The sequence below is a fragment of the Anabrus simplex genome, chromosome 4, assembly GCF_040414725.1.
Source record: "Anabrus simplex isolate iqAnaSimp1 chromosome 4, ASM4041472v1, whole genome shotgun sequence".
NCBI classification, from domain to species: domain Eukaryota; kingdom Metazoa; phylum Arthropoda; class Insecta; order Orthoptera; family Tettigoniidae; genus Anabrus; species Anabrus simplex.
Genome location: NC_090268.1, coordinates 285,370,173 through 285,393,000, shown reverse-complemented (window position 1 = coordinate 285,393,000; position 22,828 = coordinate 285,370,173). Strand labels below are relative to the sequence as shown.

The following is a 22,828-nucleotide window of genomic DNA, read 5'->3' as shown; positions in this document are numbered from 1 at the left end:
AAAGAGTTACCCTCAAACTGAAAATAATGCTAATGCTCAAGTAATTGTATTGTAATGTTTTATGGCCAACATAGGACCAATCCAATCAATTATACAAAGAAAATTTAGCTTTTCTATGCTTCCACTATTTCTTCATCCTCTCAGATGCCAACATCCTTTCTTCAGCAGAGAACACTTTACCTTTTGCCCTTTTATTAATTTTGGTTTGCAATCTCGCATGCGAGTCATTGAGAATCTTAATTTTGTCTGTTTTGTTCTTGAGATCTTTTGGTGTTATTTATAGTTCATTAATATCATTCTTAATTCTTGTGATCCATTTATTCCTAGTATTGCTATTCCATAATTTTTCTATTATTTTTCTACTAATTCTAGTTTTTGGTGTTCTGATAAGGTGTCCAAAAAACAAGATCCGCTTCTTTCTAATTGTGCTCAATACTGGTTCTGTTTCCTTATATAATGTGTTATTTGAAGGTATTCTCCAATGGCTATTAACTTGATATGGTTTATTTATACACATTCTAAATATTCTTCTTTCCATCTTAAGTATTTGATCAATTTCAGCTCTATTAGTAGTTTTGAAAATAGTTTCACTTGCATAAGTCACCTCTGGCTGTGCGAGTGTTTTATAATGTCTTAATTTTGCTACAGTTGATCAGCTTCTTTTGTTGTATGTTTTTTTGGTGACATAATTTGTTTTAGACATTTTCTTGACACAGCATAAGCCCAAAAGCCTATATCATGTCTGTAAGTACGGGCCGTGAAAGCATCAATGGCAACATAATTTGCTTTGTATAATTTTCTTCCAGTCTGCCAGGTTGGTTTCTCATTTAGAATATGTTGTTGTTTAAGGTCATCAGTCCATAGACTGGTTTGATGCAGGTCTCCATGCAAGCCTATCCTGTGTTAACCTTTTCATTTCTATGTAACTGCTGCATCATACATCTGCTCTAATCTGCTTGTCATATTCATACCTTGGTCTACCCCTACCATTCTTACCACCTACACTTCCCTAAAAAACCAACTGCACAAGTCCTGGGTGTCTTAACCCTTTGTGGGTGGTGGTAATTCATGGCCAAAGGCAGCAAAAAATTGAAAAATATAAAAATGCATGCAAAATTTTGGAAAATTTACTAAGATGATGAAAATTTACCCTAATTAACCACATACCTTGTTTAAGAGTGGAAACCAGACTTTGAAGCGGTCTGAAGACAAAATAAATATAGTCTTATTTTTTCAAAGAAAGAATGGCACAAGGGACACTCAATGGTATGATCTGACAATGACTAACTTCATGTACACATTAGTCCTCTGTATGTCGACCCGTTAGTCTCATTTCCTGGAACAGGATTGGGGATGAGGTGAGATAAATATATATTGCGCGTTTATACATCCAGATGCCCTTCCCGTGTCAACCTCAGTTGAGGAGCTGATGAATATGAAATGAATGACTGTGAGTGAAACTGGGTAAGTAGCTGGAAAGAAACGGTTCTGGTCTGCGAATAGGAGCTGGAAGAGAGAATGGGAAATCACTGAAAATCATTCTCAGAAAAGTCTACTTCAGGGATCAAACTCGCGTGTTCCTGAATGCAGAGCCGTAGCACAGCTACTCCGTTCACTACACATTAGTCCATTATTATGAAATATATGTACAGAAAACTACTTTCAATGACATTTTGATTGTCTGTCTGTCTGTCTGTCTGTCTGTCTGTCTGTCTGTCTGTCTGTCTGTCTGTCTGTCTGTCTGTCTGTCTGTCGTCAAAAAGTGGAAGAATACTCACAGATGTTCAACACACCCCGCACAAATAATATAAATAAATAAATTTATTTTGCAGGGTGTGTTTCAGTATCAATGTTTGATGGCAACATTGGCCCTTTCTCAATATTGCGAATGGGAATCATAGTTCCGCAACTGTATTACTTACGTCAGATCCATTTCTGTTGCCGCTAGTGTTACTTGTGTTGTTGTTGCTCTCAGGTGAGCTGAACAAAGAATTTTCGACTTCAGAGTCACATACACTAAAATCTGATACTTTTTTCCTGTATCATCTAATACTGACACTATACCAGTATTGCTAATCTGTTTTTGTGATGCCATTTCACTGGAAAACTGTGAAAACGTGTAACAAGTACGCATGCAAAAAAACTGCATCACGCAATGTGTGCATTATGCAACTCTCACTAACAGGAGAAAAAATATTGCAAGATACTGAGGGCATTTCCATCATCAGTAGAGTTGAAGGAAACTTTTTCCATCTACAGTATGAGTATATTTGTGTACATACTCAGCAATTAAAGCCGCAAAATTTTTATGGAACATATATATGTTTCCACCCGGAGAAAAAGAATTGTAGACAATATATATATGTTTCTGGCCACGAGGAGTTAAGATGTGTCCTATCTTTCTGTTTCTTCTTCTGGTCAAACTTAGCCAAATCGACCTCCTCTCACCAATTCAATTCAGTATCTCTTCATTCATGATTTGATCTATCCATCTCACCTTCAGCATTCTTCTGTAACATCACATTTAAAAAGCTTCTATTCTCTTTCTTTCTGAGTTAGTTATCGTTCATGTTTCACTTCCACACAATGCCACACTCCAGACGAAAGTTTTCAAAAACATCTTTCTAATCCCTGTATCAAGGTTCAAAGTGAGCAAATTTCTTTTCTTAAGAAAGGCCTTCCTTGCTTGTGCTGATATACATTTTATGTCCACCTTACTTCTGCCATCGCTAGTTACTTTACAACCCAGGTAATAATATTCATCTACTTCCTTTAACACTTTATTTCCTAATCTAATATTTCCTGCATCACCTGACTTCATTCGACTGCACTCCATTACTTTTGTTTTGGACTTATTTATTTTCATCTTCTCATTACACAAGACTCAGTCCATACCATTGAACAATTCCTCCAAATCTTCTGCAGTCTCAGATAAAATAACAATATCATCAGCAAATCTCAGAGTGTTGATTTCCTCTCCTTGGATTGTGATTCCCTTCCCAAATTCCTCTTTGATTTCCTTTACTGCCTGTTCTATATAAACATTGAAAAGGAAGGGAAACAAACTGCAACCTTCCCTTGCTCCTTTGTGGATTGCTGCTTTTCTTTTTTTTTTTTTTTTTTTTCAAAGTCCTCTATGCCTATCACTGAAGACTGATTTTTATATAGATCGTAGATAATTCTTCATTCTTGGTATCTGATCCCGATTACCTTCAGAATCTCAAATAGCTTGATCCAATCAATATTATTGAATGCCTTTTCTAGATCTACAAAGGCCATGCATCTCTCAACACAGTTTCAACTCGTCTTACCATTCTTCTGTAAATAATACATGTTAAAATTTGCAGACATGCGATACTAAACTAATGTTGTGGTAGTTTTCACACTTGCAGCACTGGCTTTCTTAGGAATAGGTATAACAACATTCTGCTGAAAATCAGATGGCACTTCTCCTGCCTCATACATCGTACACACTAAATGGAATAATCTTGCAATGGTGGTTTCTCCTAAGGTAGTCAGTAATTCAGAGGGAATGTCATCACTTCCAGGTGCCTTGTTCCTAGTTAGGTCTCTCAAAGCTCTGTTGAATTCTGACCTCAAAATTGAGTCTCCCATTTCATCAGCATTAACAACTCTTCTTGTTCCAGAACCATATCATCTACGTTGTTACCTAGATACAACTATTGGATATGTTCCTGCCATTTTTCTGCCTTGTTTTGTTTCCCTAGAAGTGGTTTTCTATCTGAGCTCTTAATATTCGTACACCAGGTTTCCCTTTCTCCAAAGGTTTCCTTGATTTTCCTGTATGCAGCATCTACCTTTCCTGTAACCATACAACCTTCAACATCTTTGCACTTCTCCTTCAGCCATTCTTCCTTAGCTGTCCTGCACTTTCTATGTATTATTCACACACTTTTTAGTGATTTATTTTTGTACAGGGGTGAGGAGTAAGGAGGGAGCTCTCCCAGTTCCGGTAATACTGCCAACTGAATGGAATTGAAATCTGTAATGAATCGATAATATGATCGATCGATATGAATGTTCTAAACCTTTATTATCTTAAGATAACAACTGTGTCACACACACATTACATAACATTTCTCGATACGAATCTTGTTCCTAGCATGAATTATAACAATTTTGATTTTATGTTCATGAATATTAATTTTATTTTCGAGTGTTGGATCAGTTAACATTTTCAGATTTTTTCAAAATAAATTCTAAGACCTATTTTCTGTGCTTTTTCCTACAGAGATCTGATTTTATGCTCAGTTTTCTAAATATTGTTGGATAATAATGCAAGTTCATCAGCAAACCCAAACAGGTTAAACTAATTTTTTGTTTAGAACTTCCGATGTTTATGTTTTTAGGATTCTCTTTGAACCATTCTCTTATTACATACTCTAATGCACAGTTAAATAGCAAAGGTGACAGTCACCTTGTCTTAAACCAGTTTTAATCATGAATGAATCAGAAATTTCCCCTCTTAACTTTATATTCTTTTATCAGTTAAAGTTTAATTACTTTTGGATGGAGTCCAAAATTCCTTAAAAATTTTTAATATTGAAGGCCTATGTATGTAGTCTTATGCCTTCTTACAATCTACAAATGTAATTGAAAGAGACTTATTTCATTTCATGTAATATGCCATAACTATTTTGAGATTAATGATCTGCTCAGCACAACTTTTCCATTGCCTAAAACAGGGTCTCTCAGGGTGCATGCACTGTGCACAGTGCAAAAGACGACTTTGCTTGGTTGACCAGAGTGCAGACCCCCACTCCTCAATTTGGAGCAGTAGTGCTGTCTCTCTCTTTCCCCACGCTTGTCTCGCTCACTCCCCCTGTCTCCCTCTTCCTCACTTGCTCCCGCTCCAAATCCGAGCTGAGTTGAGCCGAGATTAGCCGAGTAGCCCAGAGACGAAGCATTGTCGAGCCAAGCCGAGCGGGACTGATGCATTGTGCACAGGAACTCTGTGCCGCTGTTTGCACGCGTGAGATTTTGGGTGTTTGAGAGGCCCTGGCCTAAAACCTCCCTGGTATTCTCCTAGCTCTTCCTCTAATTGTTCTATAATTTCATGTTAGATGTGGGAAAAAAATCTTATATGTACAGTCTAGGAGAGGCTAGCCTCTGTAATTATCAGGATTGCTCTTATCACCTTTTTTGTGAAGAGGGTGTATTATAGCTGTCATCCAATGGTCAGGAAATATTTCTGCAATCCAAATTTTCTTTAAAGCCATGTGTAAGTAAATCCAAACCATATTACTTGCCTGTTTCCACATTTCTACAAGAGTCTGACCTTTTCCACATGCCTTAGAGTTTTTAAATTCCTTGACTGCTTTTCATACTTCTTGAAATGTTGGAGGATCTTTATTATTAATTTAGGTTTTTATTTGAGTATTTGTAGGAATTTCTTTGGTTCTGCACAATTCAAATGTTTGCTGAATGATTTTGCCATGATTTCAGCATTTTCACTATTATTATGTGCTAATTTACCATTTTCATCTTGAAGCATTACAGTAGGAGGATAATATTTTTGTAATTGTCTTCCAAAAATCTTATAATAATCTCTGGAATTTGTTTTATCATAATTGTCCTCTATAGAACTTATGTCTTTATGAAATTTTCTCTTAATTCTTCAAATATTTCGTGTGAATTTCTTCCTAACAGTTTTGAGGTTGACAGCATTTTCATTAGTTTTATTAGTTTGAAATTTTAACCATGCCTGGTATGTCGCTTCATGAAATTCATCATATTCTGATGTCCACCGTTGGATTCAATGGAACTAAATTTTCAGCTTTTTTGAATTGGTACTAATTCTTCCAAATCATCTGTCAATTTTGTTGTTTGTGTAATTTTCTTATAATATTCATTATTTATTAACTGGTTTGGGTCATAATTCCTCTTTACTGTATTAGTATTTATTTTATTTTTCATTAGTGGTGTGAATTTAAGTTTGACAATGTAATGATCAGAACCAGTATAAATTCCACTTAACACTTTTACATTATAAATTTCCTTTTGAAAACATTTTTCCATGCAAACATGATCTAATTGCCATTCCCATTTTCTCCAAGCAGGATGTTTCCAAGTCATGAGTTTATTAGGTTTCCTTAAAAAAAAAAATGTTTATTTTGATATAAGGTTCTACAGAGTTCTACAAGTCTCAGGCCATTTTTGTTTGTAAGTACGTGGAGCCCATTTTCCAGTTATATCTTCATATATTCTTCCCTTCCTCATAGCGCATTAAAGTCTCCTGATAAAATTGTAACATCATTTTTATTTATATTATAATTTGTTCAAGGAGATCCCCAAATGAATCCACTTCTTCCTCAGTTTATATCAGAAATTATTTTTTATTAGTAGGGGCATGAGCATTTATTATAGTCTAAATTTTGTTTGTAGTTTAAAGGTCAAAGTTGCAATTCGTGGTGATATTGTTCAAAAATCTGTAATAGAATCTATTATGTTTATATTCGCTATAAATCCTGTTCTGAATTGGAGACATTGTTTTATAACTCTTTGGCCTGATTTTTCATAATATATTCTGTAATCTTGAGATTCAAATGGTTCTTCAATTGTGTTTCCCATTTCTTTAAGTCTCGCTATTAAAATTTTTTGCTTATCCAATTCATTTATAAAACTTTTTTGTTTTTCCAGTTTTCAGTAAGTAATTAATATTGTGTGTCACTATATAATTTGTTTATGTTGAATGCTACATTTATTTAATCGCAAATGCTCCGACTCGTTGCCGTCTTTCAGTTGGCTATCCACTGAATACAAAGTAGCCTCCTCCTGTCAGTTGTCAACTGCAATAATTCAATTTATCAAGTTGTTTCTTTCATGGTAAAAATACTCCTGATGGATTCAAGTACAGTACTTACTGTATATTCTTTTACTTTTTGTACAAAAGTAGCTAAGCAAAAGTCTTGAAATACTTATTAGGTACAAGCTTCTCTTTTTTTGTTTTTCCTTTTTTTTCTTCCAGCACTCTCACATATAGGCATTTATTTAAATGTTGTTCATAAAATCTAAATAGTGTTTGTAAATTTCTTCTTTCTCATTCATGCTACAAGAAATATTGCATTTTATGAGGACACTTCAAGCAATGTTTCTGAAGTACTTTTTTGTATTTTCTTTTTTTTTATTGCCAGTTTATCATACTGTTTATTCACCATTAGTCTGTTTTCATCTAAGTCACAGTTCATAGTCCCAATAATGAGCTATTTTTCCCCAACTTTCGATGACGGTATATGGGGGTCATTATATAAGTCACGACAACTGTATTTTATTTTCCAATAAAGCTACAGCAATGGCAATCCACCATATGTGTTTGAAGGCCATTACAATGTGCTTCTCGATGCTAGCACCAACTGCAGTCCCAGTACAGGAGCTAACGATAAAGGGCAATTGAACGATAGGTAAATAGAAAACATTGTTTTATTATGCATAAAATGAACTCAAAAGCACTTTTCAAGCAGGTTTCATCTACTGTAATAATTTGATTTATCAGGTTGTTTCTTTCATGATAAAAATACTCTAGATGGATTCTACATTTCACTTCAAGTCCACTTCTGTACCTCTGTTAACTGGTGTGGCAACCACCTTGCACCTATCTTATGTGTCTGCAAGTCCTGTTCTAAAGTTCGGACCACTGACAATGCAGGAATGCCTATGTGTGGATAATTCCTGCACAGTCCTATGCCTGTTTTTTATTAGGAACCATCTGATAATATAATTCAATTAATCAATCAATCAATCAATCAATCAATCAATCAATCAATACTGATCTGCATTTAGGGCAGTCATCCAGGTGGCAGATTCCCTATCTGTTGTTTTCCTAGCCTTTTCTTAAATGATTTCAAACAAATTGGAAATTTATGGAACATCTATGTTGGTAAGTTATTCCAATCCCTAACTCCCCTTCTTATAAATGAATATTTGTCACAATTTGTCCTCTTGAATTCCAACTTTATCTTCATATTGTGATCTTTCCTACTTTTAAAGACGCCACTCAAACTTATTCATCTACTAATGTCATTCCATGCCATCTCTCCGCTGACAGTTCAGATCATACCACTTAGTTGAGGTGCTCGTCTTCTTTCTCCCAATTCTTCCCAGCCCAAACCTTGCAACATTTTTGTAACGCTACTCTTCTGTCGGAAATCACCCAGAACAAATCGAGCTGCTTTTCTTTGGACTTTTTCCAGTTCTTGAATCAAGTAATCCTGGTGAGGGTAACACTTCGCAAGCGACATCCACTGTGCAACAGTCAATAGTTGCTATGTATTCTTTTTGTGAAGCCTCAACCCAGTGTGCAATAATTTAATTCTTCCCAACACTTCTCTTAGCTCTGTATGTCACTGGCTTACTTTCTGCCACAGGAAACAATTATTTTCACATATGATCAGGGTTCAACTGTATTTATATTCATCTTGGAGGTAACAAATTAAATTTTCATTTTCTGTTAACTAGCCAACAATGCAGCAGCAGCAGCAGCAGCAGCAGCAGTAGTAGTAGTAGTAGTAGTAGTGGTAGTAGTAGTTTTTTTGTGGCAGGGGAAAATCTTTCAAAGACACCACTCTGTGTGGGAGTTGGATTTCCACCAACTAAAAACCCCTGCCCTCTTCACTCAGCCCATTCTGGAACTGCTCGACGGCATGACATCAGAACAGAGTGATGTATATTATTAAGTTCTTCCTTTCTCTTCTTTCTCCTTCGTCCCCATAATGCTTGTCACCATTGCCTTTACTGTGTTCCAGGCAAGCGGGCTCTCCAACATAATCTGAACCAGATTCCCTGACGTGAGTCGTCGGCCAAGTTGTTGGCAGGCTTTCCTTCATTCTTCTTCCCATCGAACACAGTAGAAAAAAGTGTGTTCTACTGTATCCCTTTCAGAACAGTACCGACAACCATCTCCCTGTGTCTTTCCCATCTTCATGTCATATATGCCGAATCTTCCATGTCCCGTCAGGATCTGCGACAGATAGCAATCTACCTGCCGATGTCTACATTTAAGCCATTCTCCTATGTTGGGTATTAGCTTTTTTGTCCATTGGCCAACATCGGTTGTGCCATCCCATCGGTCTCGCCAGTCTAGTAAGAGTTGGTTCCTCTAGGCTTTCTTTTCTTCAGCAGATATACTTGCACCCCTTTCATGCCAAAGTTTTCTCTCTACAACGAGGAGGTCAATAGGAATACTGGCAGCTACAACTTGTAAAGCTGCTGTCGAAACAGTTCGATATGCACAGGTAACTCTGAGCAGCATCTTCCTCTGTACTCTTTCCATAGCTCTTCGGTGAATCTTCCTCCTGAGTGCATTGTGCCAGATAGGTGTAGCATAAAGTAAAATGGAATATACTGCAGAGCACATAATCTGTCTCTTAACTGTTCTTGGTCCCCCGATGTTAGGCATGAGTCTAGCTAATGCCGATGCCTTCTTAGTAGTAGGAGTAGCAGTAGTGTAATTTTATTTATTTTTCCCATTTCTAGTTTGTAATATCTTAACTGCCCGTTTGGCAAATGTAATTTTTCAAAAATGTGGAAGTATTGACTGTGATACAACTACAAATTAATGAATTATTGAATTAATTAATTAATTAATTCATTCATTCATTCATTCATTCATTCATTCATTCATTCATGCATTCATTCATGATGGTTTATTGTTGGATGAGCTAGCGAGTATTTGGCTGTTACAAGAGCTCTGTAGTATCATAGTGATATAGTAGTTAATAATTATTGAAATTTAGTTAATTTTATATGTGGGTGTTTATTTGTAGTAATTGAGATTGGTTAGTACTGGTAGTTCCATAGTCGTCCAGTAGATTATGCATTGTAGGTTATGTTTTACTCTGTTTCAATTTTGTGTTGGCGAAAAGAAGAAATAATACCTTTTTTAAACATTTAAATATTGGTAGGCTTGTGATAGAATATTTACAGAGACAGGATATTATAAGGAGTTGTAACTTGTGCCACGTTGATATTTGTACAGGAAATAGACACAGCTTGAAGAGAAATTCACTGGTTTCACCTATCATGAAGGTAATAATTTCTTTAAATAATACAATACCCTTGTAAATTTTGTTTAAAGAAAGAAATTCAACTGAATGTACACTATTTATTGGCAAAATAGTTGACGTCATTCCATCGTTACTGATTATTGCTGCTCTTCATATTAAAAAATTGCATTGTTAGCTGCCTGTGGTTGAGGACAACAGGTATAGTGTAGTCAAGAAAACAAAAATAATAATCAGCTGATTTCTGTATTCCAATAACTTAATTGTAGTTCTAAGTAGGTAGTTAAGTCTCTGGTGTAATTTGTACTTGCACCCTTGATCTTTCAGCATTTAAGAGCAGTTTCAGTTTCTGTTCGCTTATACAAATAAAATTAAAATAGGCTACTTTCTAATAAGGATTTAGTCTTAACTACATTTCTGTTGTTTCAATTAACCAATTATAATTAGGATACATCTAAATGCAGTCTTGTAGTTAAATTATTAGAAATTATCATGCTTACTGTATCATTGCATAATAGTTGTATAGTAAGATAAAAATCTCTCTTCAGTTAGCACGTAAGTAGAAAAAAAAGTAATAACATGACTAAGTACCGGTACCAAGTATTTTAGTTTTAACTACAGTTGTATTGTTTCACTTAACCTGTTGTCCGCCTCCGTAGTGTAACGGTTAGTGTTATTAGCTGCCGTCCTCAGGGGCCTGGGTTCAATTCCCAGTACCGTACTGCCAGATATTTAAGACTGGTATATGGTTGAAATGGTACATGCAGCTCACCTCCATTGGGAGTGTGCCTAAAAACAGCTGCACTACCTCAGGATAAGGACACAAGTTCACTTCAGTTAACTTTTTATAATTAGGATATGCCTAAGTGCAGTTGAGAATTGTAGTGCAGTTATTAGATAGTATCTTGCCTAGTATATTATTTGTGTGTTATCCTTGTGTACGGTAACCATTTTGATGTTTCAGCATTTCACTAAATGGCAGTATTCATTTCTATTACAGCATATAATAATAATAATAATAATAATAATAATAATAATAATAATAATAATAATAATAATAATAATAATAATAATAATAATAATAATAATAATAATAATAATAATAATAATAATAATAATAATAATAATAATAATAATAATAATAATAATACAGCTTTATTGCATAATCCTTTAGTAATTCTTGCAAATTTCACACTTTAGTTGCAATTTTCATTTCTGTTTGCATGTGGTAATAACCTATTATAATTAGGATGTAGCTGATTGCAGTTCAAAATGATTGTAGTGGAGTTATTTTATTATAAATTAGTGTGCATATTTTATTATAGAAAAATATTTGTGCAATAGGAGAAATATCTCTCTAGAAACTTGGTTCTTACTAGAATTATACTGTTGTAATAAGGACAGACTTATGGCAGTTTTCATTCTGTTAGGTGGTGTAGGATAAAAATATAATAATACCGGTATATTACAAATAAGTAGTATTGTATTTAGCCGGCCCCGTGGTGTAGGGGTAGCGTGCCTGCCTCTTACCTGGAGGCCCCGGGTTCGATTCCCGGCCAGGTCAGGGATTTTTACCTAGACCTGAGGGCTGGTTCGAGGTCCACTCAGCCTACGTGATTAGAATTGAGGAGCTATCTGACGGTGAGATGGCGGCCCCGGTCTAGAAAGCCAAGAATAGCGGCCGAGAAGATTCGTTGTGTTGACCACACGACACCTCGTAATCTGCAGGTCTTCGGGCTGAGCAGCGGTCGCTTGGTAGGCCAAGGCCCTTCAAGGGCTGTAGTGCGATGGGGTTTGGTTTGGTTTTTAGTATTGTATTTAGTATATTAATTACCTTACTGCTGTGTGATCTTTGTGTTCTATCCTAGATGATATTTCTTTCCTTTGACTTGTTTTGTGCAGAATAAGTTATTTTTGATTGGTTTTTTTTCTTCATTTTCTGTAAAGAAGAGTAAGGAATGACTAAGAAATGCAGGTGTAGGAACTGTGGGTGAGACCAGGCATTAAGGAGTATGAAGGAGGGGAGAGTTTGAGGGAGAAAAATTACAATTCTCTCGAAGGACAGGAAAGAAGGTAGGCCTCCCTCAAACAATGTCCAGGATATGAGAGAGATACAAGAGGGATGGGAAGGAAGGGGGAGTTGTAGAAGGCAGGTGATGTAATGTTTTAAGGGGAAGGAAATGGCAAGATAAGGGCTCTATTCAGGAGCAGAATTCAGGACAGATGTCGGTGAGAAATCTGTATGAGTCACTGCAGGTAGAACAAAAGAGGGAAGATGAGGAACAGGGTGTTACTGAGGAGTGCAGAAGTAGGAGGAAGGAAAAGGTAGGATAGGGAAATGAAAATAGAGGATAGGAAAATAAGGGTGGAACAGGGTAATAGGAAGGAGAAAAGGGGAGAGGAAGTAGCTTCTGCAGCTGTCAGGAAAAATAATGGAGACCAGGAGGGGAAGGGATCAAATGATGTTGGGTAGGGTTGAGGCTCTGGTCATGGGGGATTCGATTGTTAGACATGTGGGAAAAGTGTGTGGAGGAAAGGGAACTAGGGTAGAGTGTTATCCAATTAGAAACAAAAGGCTCCCTTGTCTTAGTCCAGTTTTATTCCTCAACCATTCTGTCTCTCCAAACAGAGTCTGGATGCTGCTGACACAGTTTTTGTACCATTTCTACAGTTTGCATACCCAGTTTCTTTTTGACCGTGATTTCCTACACCTTCTTCCTGGGAACATTATCGTATGCCTTTGTTAGATCTATCAAAGTCATGACCAGATCCTTTCCATATTCCCTAATCTTTTCCATTAATTGTCTCATGCCGAAGATTGCACCCACTGTAGATCTTCTACTTCTAGAGGCATACTGTTGCTACTGCAACTCTCCTAATTTTTTTCTCATTCTCCCCTCTAATATTCATTCCAGTATTTTTGCCACTTGTGATGTGTGTGATTCCTCTATAGCTATCACATACTGTTTTGTCCTTCTTCATAAAGACTTGTATTATTATTCCCTTTCCCCAGTCTTCTGGCAAACATTCCTGTCTCCATATGCACTTTAACAATCTGTGCACCCATTGTAGTCCAACAGGTCCAGCAGCCTTTATAATTTCATCCATTCCTGGTGCTTTCCCCGTTTTCATTTTATGGGCTGCAAATTCCACCTTTGACTTGATTATATCATTTTCTACTGTTGAGTCATCACACCGTACTACTACTGCCTCCTCTACACAAATTCACATTCAGCAGTTTATCAACATACTCTTTCCATCTTCTCTTTAGTTTTTCTGGATGTGTAACCAACTTTCCATCTTCCTCTTTCATCAGCTTTGTATAAACTATTTCTTTCTTATTACTTTGTATAATTCCATACAACATTCTTTTACTGCCAGTTCCATCTTTTTCTATCTTTTGTGTAAATTCTTCCTAACTTTTCTTCTTTTAACAATTTTTTAAATTAACTTTTATTATCAAGATACTTCCTTTTGCTTTCTTCTTTTCTTTAACTGTTTCTCTCGCCTTCTCATTCCACCATGGCATCTCCTTTTCTTTCACTCTAGTCAATGTTCTACTGCAGGCTCTCTCTGCCCCACTTACAAATGCCCTTTTGAAGTTGGACCATTCATCTTCCACATTTCCTACTTCAGTAGCTGGAATGTATTGTTTCAGTCTCTCCAGAATGTCTTCCTGTACATTCTTATCTTTTAATTTCCACACTGTTATTTTTCTGTCTCTTATCTCCTTTAATTTTTCCATTTTCCCCACTCTCATTTTTGCTATTGCAACATTATGACCTATGATCGAATGCTTCTCCTGGTAAAGCTGTTACACCCATTAACTGTCTGTCACTGATGTACTCTTTCAGCTGTTTTGAAATTATCAGGCCTACTTCATTTTACACCTTCCTGCCACCGCTTCAGTATAATGTATATTCTTTCCTCATCCTCTTCTTTCCTTCCCCTTCCATTTAACTTCGCTCAACCTCATCATTTCTATACCCTCTTTCTCCATAAAATCCACCACTTCTTCTGCCTTTTCTGTCAGGGTCAGAAGGTTGATTATGCCCGCCTTCATGATGTTGGCTATTGGTTGCCCATTTTTCACAGTCCCCCCCAGTGCCCAAAGAGCTGCGCATTACTTGCAGCAGGTTATGCCCTAACCTTTTCCAAGGCAAATTCAGAAGTACCATATTGTACACAGGCTATTATTACAGTAGGGTCGCCATTCCCAGAGGCATTTTATAACGACTGCCAGGTGTAACTTTAGGCCGCTGCTCAGGAGAACAGACGCCATTTGCAACCACTTCACTGAAGTACAGACGTTGCTAATAGCTGAAAGTTTTTCAGTTTTATCTGCCATTGGGACTGAGGTCCTATTCTGCCAGCTAAATCATTGACCATGTTCTCTTTCTGGTGAATTTATGTCCTTTCCTACACAAAGCCTCCACCTGTAGTCGTTAGTGCCCCACTTTGGGTGTCAAGTTTGGTAATGGCCGTTTGACCCTCGGCCAGATAGTCACAGGTACTACCACCTACTGTCACATATGGTAGCAGGATGATCCTCACCTGACACTTGGTATGATGATAAATTAGGTTAAAAGTCAGGTTGTGAGTTTCACCAATAAGAAAAGTCCTGTCAGTTTTATTTACTGCATTTATGGGTGAAAAGTTCATTATAGGGATCACTGTAAGTACCTAAGTGTTAACGTAAGGAAAGATCTTCATTGAGATAATCACATAAATGGGATTGTAAATAAAGGGTACAGATCTCTGCACATGGTTATGAGGGTATTTAGGGGTTGTAAGGATATCAAGCAAAGGGCACATATGTCTCTGGTAAGAACTCAAGTAGAGTATGGTTCCAGTGTATGGGATCCTCACCAGGATTACTTGACTCACTAACTCGATTTGTTCTGGGTGATTTGTGACAAAAGAGTAGTGTTAAGAAAATGTTCTAAAATTTGGGCTGGGAAGACTTGGGAGAAAGGAGATGAGCTGCTTGACTAAGTGGTATGTTCTGAGCTGTCAGTGGAGAGATGATGTGGAATGACGTTAATAGATGAATAAATCTGAGTGGTGTTTTTAGAAATAGGAAAGATCACAATATGAAGATGAAGTTGGAAATCAAAGGACATATTGGGGCAAATATTAGTTTATAGGAATGGGAGTTAATTTACTAAAGGCGATGTTCAGTAAATTTCCAAATTCTTTGCAATTATTTAAGAAAAGACTAGGTAAACAACAGGTAGGGAATTTGCCACTTGGACAACTGCCCTACTTGTAGATCAATGGTGATTGATTGATTGATTGATTCATTCATTCATTCATTCATTCATTCATTCATTCATTCATTCATTCATTCATTCATTCATTCATTCATTCCACCTGCCTGTCACATTCAGTAGTGAGTAACATAGATTTTTAAACATATATAGTGGACTTACAGTGCTCTCACATGTTCAGAAGTTGTAAGATGGTTACCATGACTTATATAATGTCCTCTGTAGATTTAGCTCTGTGAAGTACTGAAATTAAATGAGATGAGAGTTAATCTGAAATACACCCCTATATCTTAGGATCTAGAAATCTCACTCCCAGTCTCCCACATACCCACTCCATAGTCTCATTTAAATCCCGAATCACCTTCCGGGCATTCAGCTGTGCAGGGACCTGTGTTTTCAGGCAGATTCTACTGCATGTGTATGTGACACTCCCACCTGACAGGTTGTGCTTACCATTGGAATTTTGGGCATGGTTGCAAACATAAGAGGCCCTTCCTCAAGCAGCGAGCACATTTAAATTTTGAACTGGTTAAATCCTCAACAGGGACCTGTGCCATGGCCCTTCTAATCACCTTTTACAACAGGCAGGGATTACTTGTGGATGTATTCATACTCTCTCACCCACAGGGGGTCTAATTCATGAGTACCACTCTGAAAACCTGTGTCTTGCCAAGATCACTCCTTTTATTTACCTCTTTCATCAGGCAGGGGGATACTGTGTGTGTATTCTATGTCTCCACCCACATGATGAATGTTATACTACTGTAAGCAGGCACTGCCATTGGGATATCTCCCAACAGCAATCCAATAGCAATTTTTTTAATTTATTTATTTATTAGTATTTCATGAATTAATCAATTATTTCTGTATTTCAGGAATGGGAAGGAAGAGACTCGACCTTCAGTTTGGAATGTTCGTAATTCTCAGCAAGCAAACAACGTTACAAATGATATAAATGCCTTCAATCCTGCTTCTGATTTGAGAAGAATGCTTAGACAAACCTCACAGTCTCCTGAAAGTCCTGTAAAGAAGCCAATGGTGATAACTGGTGGTGAAGATCTCAGTGGACCTTATAATTTTAGGCAACTACTCCGTCCAACAGAGCATGCTCCCACAGAGTCACTGCGTAAAAGGAAGGGAGTGTTGAATGGTAGTGAAAATAGCAATGGTAACAATAAGACTAATGTAAACTATTTACAAAGGTCATACAATCAACTAGAAGATAGTCCCAGTAAACGTAGACCTCAACCCATTGCTAAAAAACTGTGAACATTGTGTAGAATCTGATATTTTAAGTTGTTTATTCTCTTAGAAACCTCGCAAGCAATATTTTACAGACAGTGCTACCATTTTACTAATTCCAAAGATTTCAACTATAATACTGTAAGAAAATTTCAACTATAATACTGTAAGAAAATATTGTGCAAATGCAAGTATGTATATTATAAAGTGATATTTATTGTAAATAAAATATGAAAAATGAAAATCATATCTGGTCAGAAATGGATTTGTGCTACAGCTGCAAGATTTGGCATTCACTGATTCTGCTGACACATATTTTCTGTGTTTATGTTATGTACAAATAAGGGCATATGCTTCTTGATGCAGCTAGGAAGAAAATATTGTAGACTATTGCTGTAAAATGTTTAAAGAGGAAATTTTCTAGATCTAATTTTATTCTTTTGTTGGACTTTTGTATGGCAAACAGAAAAGAAGTGTTCATGGAAAATGTTCAGTAAATTAGATGAATAAACTGAACTTGTTTTGTATAAAGGGCAGGAATATAATTGAAACAATCATGTTATAATCAGAACAATGAAATACGAAACCACAATACAGTATTATGCAACACCTATACATATGATGATTTGAAAGTAGATCTGGAGAAAGCTTCTGGTTTCTATAGTATCTTTTAAAAACATTTATACATTGCATATATAACTATAATGAATGATTGTTGGACCTATCTTATTTAGATGACATCTCAAAGAACATCATCCAATAAACATTATATCATTAAAAGTATCTGGACATCTACTCATAACTGTTAATGAGATTGTCCCTTTGACACAATCTCCAGTAGAGGACATAATTACTGGGTGGTCCACATTTTGCCTTTAACAACTATAACTATAATTTCTATGAGGTGTCAGAACACTTCTCGAGAAATAGCTGTCTATTCTGAAAAGCTTTTTAACAGAATGGAAATAAAGAAACTGAAATAGTTTGGACATGTTAAGAGGACAAAAGAGGGGAAGATACTGAAATGGATGATGAAGGCAAGGACTGAAGGAAGGAGAGCAAGAGGTAGACTCAGACTAAGGTGGTTGAACTTGATCAAGAACAGCAAAATAAGAATGAACCTGGATTGGAACACAGGAAGTTAGAAAGGTGCCATTAAAATCCTGACCTGGCTGGAGGTGTAATAGAGAACTGATGATGGTCTTTCTGATACAACTGTTTAATAATAATAATAATAATAATAATAATAATAATAATAATAATAATAATAATAATAATAATAATAATAATAATAATAATAATAATAATAATAATAATAATAATAATAATAATGATGATGATGATGATGATAATTTGGCACAATTACAAAGGTAAGTTTTAAACTGGGTGGGATTTCTCTAACATGCACGATAGGTTGTTCTTTAGTTTCCAGGTTGTACGTGCAATTAAACTCTTGCCATTCTACCTTCTTCTTCCTGGACTTAGTCTGGTGCTGATTTCTCTGAAACATGTGTTTTAGCCATCTTTGCAGCATTTCTTGTTGTTCATCTGCTGCCTGCAGCTGACAATACGATAGTATCATCCTTCTCCACAATTGGTGAGGGACAGCGTTTTCTCATCCGCTGAGCTGCTGATGGAGTCTTTGTCAATAGGGGATGTTTAAAAGCATTCTTATTTGCATCTCCAACTACATAATGTGATAAGTCAATTTTCTCTTGCAAGTGGAACCTGGGCAACAAAGGCTCCACTGCATTTCCTATCCCGTCTAGCAATTTGTCTATTTCCTTTCTCAGCATCTTCATGGCTTAAAAGAACACAAACAATCCAAAGATCACCATAATTCAATCAATCGCCACTGATCTGTATTCAGAGCAGTCGCCCAGGTGGCAGATTCCCTATCTGTTATTTACCTGTATCCATATAATATTATCCATATTCTGGAGTTGTCCTCTGAAGAAACAAACTGTAGTAATGTAGCGGACAAAGCAGTATGGTAGTTCTTTCAATGACTATTTTCATATTGTGTGGCATCTTCTAGCAAAGAGACTAGGAAAGAAAATCTTTACATGAGGGAGAAAATCCCAAGCTTATAAACTCACTTATGAATTAGTCATGGGTACTCCAAACACACTGCAAAGATCCTCTCTTTCTCAGTGCACTAATCAAGATACACCTGGACTTTCCGGAACATCTCATATGGCACTGAATAAAAGAACAGTAAACATTTGGGCTCAAACCACAAAAGTGCCCCCATTATTACACCTCACAGAGTACGAAATTCTGTGCATTTGTGGCCCAATATATGTGGAGTGAATGTGCAAACACATCAGATTTATGTTGAGTATGAAAGGATAATCCATCTCAATTTATCAGATAAATCTGTTTATGCAAATAATTTCAGTTATCAATCTATCACATCAAAAGTTAAAACCCTTAAACATATAAAATCTAATCAGTCTAAGATCATAAGGAAAGTGATAGAAAGAAAGAAAATTCAATCAAAAGAATTTCTGTAAATACCCTGGATTTCATCCAAGTATTACTTGGTTGCCTGTTATTGGTAGGTAGTTCTTGTCATCACAGTTCCTTTTTCTGTACTAGTATCCTCAAATTTTGTTCTTTACTCTGTGCTTTCATGGCTTATTTCAAAAGATATGAGCAGATGACAGATTATTCTCCATTCACATTATTAAAAATAATTGTTCAGTTCGGTCTATATTCCTGATGAGGTTGTGCAAAACTCTCACCAAAAGTGTACAAAAAACTTTATAACAGTATTCTACAATCCCCATGCTGATAGATAATGATATTCTAAAATTATGTAACTAATTGGTGGTAAATCACTTGGCGATAGATATTCAGGGCATTCAGGAGAAATAGTAAGTATGTCAGGAACAGTAGTATGGACAATTATGAGTAAGAAAGGTCTTATGAACATGCAACCAATTTGAAATGTATGTGGAAATAAAGTTGTTTGTATGATACTAATAGTACTAACTTTTAAAATGTACTGGAGACACAAATGACTTATTATTGCATTTATTGATACCTCTATGCCCCAGACTTTACTCCATTCAATTTTTGTCTTCGGATATGTAGATGAAAAGACAATTCTACTGAGAAAATGTAAACATAAGAGACAAATTGGTTGTGCGCATTATACATAGATATGCCCTCACAAAAAAATCAAGACGACATCATACAACCTACATGTATTATTGCCAAGAGAGTTGAAAATTCCATTTAAAATGGGTGCAAATTTTTTGAACATATACTGTGAACTGTTTGGAAGGATATAGATTAAAATGCATCAATAAGTCGTTTGTGTGTCTTCAATAATTTTGTAACGTCAGTCTTATGCATACCATACAAGCACTGTAATTCCACTTGCATTACAAATTAAAATGACCTTTTATACTTGGAACAGTCCACAGCAGTGGAGTAGTCGGGGGAGGAGGTTCATCCGGCTGAAGCCCCCTCGATTCATACAGAAACATTTAAAAATTTTAATTAGATTTATAGCATGAAGAAACAATACATCTTGTGTTGCAAGCACAATGCTGACAAGTGGTTTCTGGGTTTCTACTGTCAGTGCCTCTTTACATTCCCTGTGGTTGTGTTATCTTAATCCGAAACTGAACTTACTGAAATGAAATCCATGTGGCATATAAAACATAGATTATTTTTGTCATGCATCAAAATCAGTGAATGTATTTCTTTATCAACTGTAACAAGTGTTTTTAATTAGACATGGCATCCCAAATCAAAGAAATCTGTTTCCAGCCACTGTTGAAAGGGTATACTGTAGTCAGTTCCACCTAGCTGATACATCTAGCAATAATAATGATTATTTAGAGCTCAGAACAAATTAGCGGAAAATACGGAAACAAGAATCTGAACTCTGTATCTCTCTCCTGTTATCTGTGAATCCTCATATGCTACCAACAGTAGTGGCGATTGGGGGGGCCTACTATTTGGAGGAAACATTACATTTTTATTCCATATAGCCAGCTGAAGCTAGGAATTATAAGAATTATTTTAAAAAAAAGCAATTTTTACAAGCCCTGTTGTCTGATCAGCTAATTCATTCCTTTATTTTCTTGAATTAATAATAAAATTAATAGCAGAAATAATCACAAAATATTGTTTGTTGAGGCTAACTGATTTGTATAGCGCCACAGCAAGTAGTGGAGACTTTGCATCTGCTGTAAGGAAGGGTAGCAGGGGGCAGGGGTATATTTTTTTGCCAAGTTTTTGGACACAGGTATGATTCACCTGCTTGCCGTGGGCATTCATCAGTCTGGCAGTCTCTTTAGAGTCTGTTAATTTCTTAGTGTGTAGTCAAATACTAAATTATTTCTAATTTCATAATCACACCGTACTTCTATTTAATTGTAAAACGTGTAATATTGTTCCTTTGGTGAGAGCTTTATTGTACAGTATTGAATCAAAATCTCAAAAAGCTAACTGTCAATCTTTACCTCTCTGTCGAAATTTGCTCAGAGAGCATCAAAAAACGTACCACTTTGTAGCTTTTTCAGTTTCGATGTATATACACCCCACTCCCCCCTGTGCCAACATATCCCACAAACTTGGTTACTTTTTGTTGTCTGTACATTTTTGCCCCCCACTTTGAACTCTCAAATACCGCTACTAGCTACCAACCCAAACTTATATGACAAAAACATGTTGCACGTAAGTTAGGGCTGAGCCCACCCCATCTTCAATTCCTGACTACACCTCTGGTCTGCAGTATTGTTTCGCAAAATATTTACTGTTCCTCCTGAAACACCCCCTGCTGTATACATGTTGACTTGCATAGCTATTAACTTAGGTATAGTTATAAGTAAGTCCATCCATCCATTATCTAAATGCTAAGCCTTGTCGCTGCAGCCACATCCCACGGTCTTCACCAGTCCTTTTCATCGTGATATAGGAAGCAAAACCCAGCTGAGTGATTATGTTCCTCAGGTATGAGAGATGTGGTCTTCCTCTCGACTTCTCCCTAGGACCTTTCCTTCGAAGACATTCTGGAGAAAAGTGTCATGTTGTAGGACGTGTCCACAAAATTTAGCTTTCCTTTGCTCTATTGAATAAATTAAGGTCCATTTCTCATTAACTTCATTCAAGATTTGGATATTAGTCTTTTTTTCTGTCCAACTCGTCCCTGTCAGTCTTCTCCAGAACCACATTTCAGCAGCTTCTAGTGCTGATTGTGTTTGTTTTCCCAAAGTCCAGGTCTCACAACCATAAGTTAGCACACTCCAAACAAAGGTTTTAACAAATTTCTTCCTGGTTTCAATTCCTATGTGCTTATTTAACAATAGATTTTTCCTGTTTTGAAACACTTGGTTTGCCATAGCAATTTTCTTTTGACTATAAGTAAGTCAAGTAGAAAAAAATAAATTCAACTGTAACATTATCTTAGGGCTCCTATGCCTTTCTTGTCTGATAACTTTATTATAATGTACTTCTTATGCACTTCTCAGATCTAAAATGGTATAAATCACACAACCACAGCAATGAAAATGTATTAGATATGACCTGTACAATACCTTTCACACCTTCACAACCTCTGAAGAAGTAGAAAACTTTGATTTATAAGCTAGAGAACACAGTATATGAGAACAATCCACAGCAATTCACAGTAGAAACTTTAAGCTTGTAAAAGATTTAATTTATGATCAATTTAATGGACAGATATGAATTAAAAAATATAGACAGAGTTTTTAGATCTAGAGCTTCCCATATTTATAAAAAGGCAACCCAGATGTACACATGGATAGGCAAAGAAGTTTTCATTTTAAACAAGTGAACAAATATGTGAGAGTATTTTCCACTTCCATCTTCTAATGTAACTCATGATGCATAAATCTCTATTCTGTGAATCTACAGTAGTTACAGCAGTTCCTTAAATACTGATACTCTTGAAAATATTGTGAAGGTCTTCATACAAGTGCAGGCTTCTGGGATACTTACTACCTGCATAGACTTGCCTCTGGGAAGTAGTCAGAAGTGTGCAGTTGCCCACACATGCTCAGACAATGATTTACCGAGGTACTTGAATACGCGCTCACCTCTCCAAACTCTCAGCTGTTTTCTGTTTACTATTGTGTGCTTTGGATGGGTGAAGAAGTTATACAGACTGAAATTAAATAGTATAGAAGATGTTACTTGGACTTGCTGTTGCATTCTGCACAAAGAAGGCGCAGAAGGAAAGATTGCAGTTTCATCTTCGTAGATTACCACGTTCACATTTTCTGCCAAAAGTCTGAGAGAGCACTTTTATTGCAAAGC

General features: G+C 36.3%; 1 protein-coding gene across 6 annotated transcripts in view; it reads left to right on the top strand.

Moving 5' to 3' along the window:
• LOC136871886 (myosin-IIIb) overlaps positions 1-16,778 on the top strand; it is a 320,961-nt gene extending 304,183 nt beyond the window's left edge. For all 6 annotated transcript variants that reach the window (XM_067145555.2, XM_067145558.2, XM_067145554.2 and 3 more), the window contains exon 26: positions 16,165-16,778. In XM_067145555.2, the coding sequence (XP_067001656.2) occupies positions 16,165-16,558 (394 nt within the window). In that variant the 3' untranslated portion in view covers positions 16,559-16,778. The remainder of the gene's footprint in view (positions 1-16,164) is intronic.
• The last annotated feature ends 6,050 nt before the right edge of the window (positions 16,779-22,828 follow it).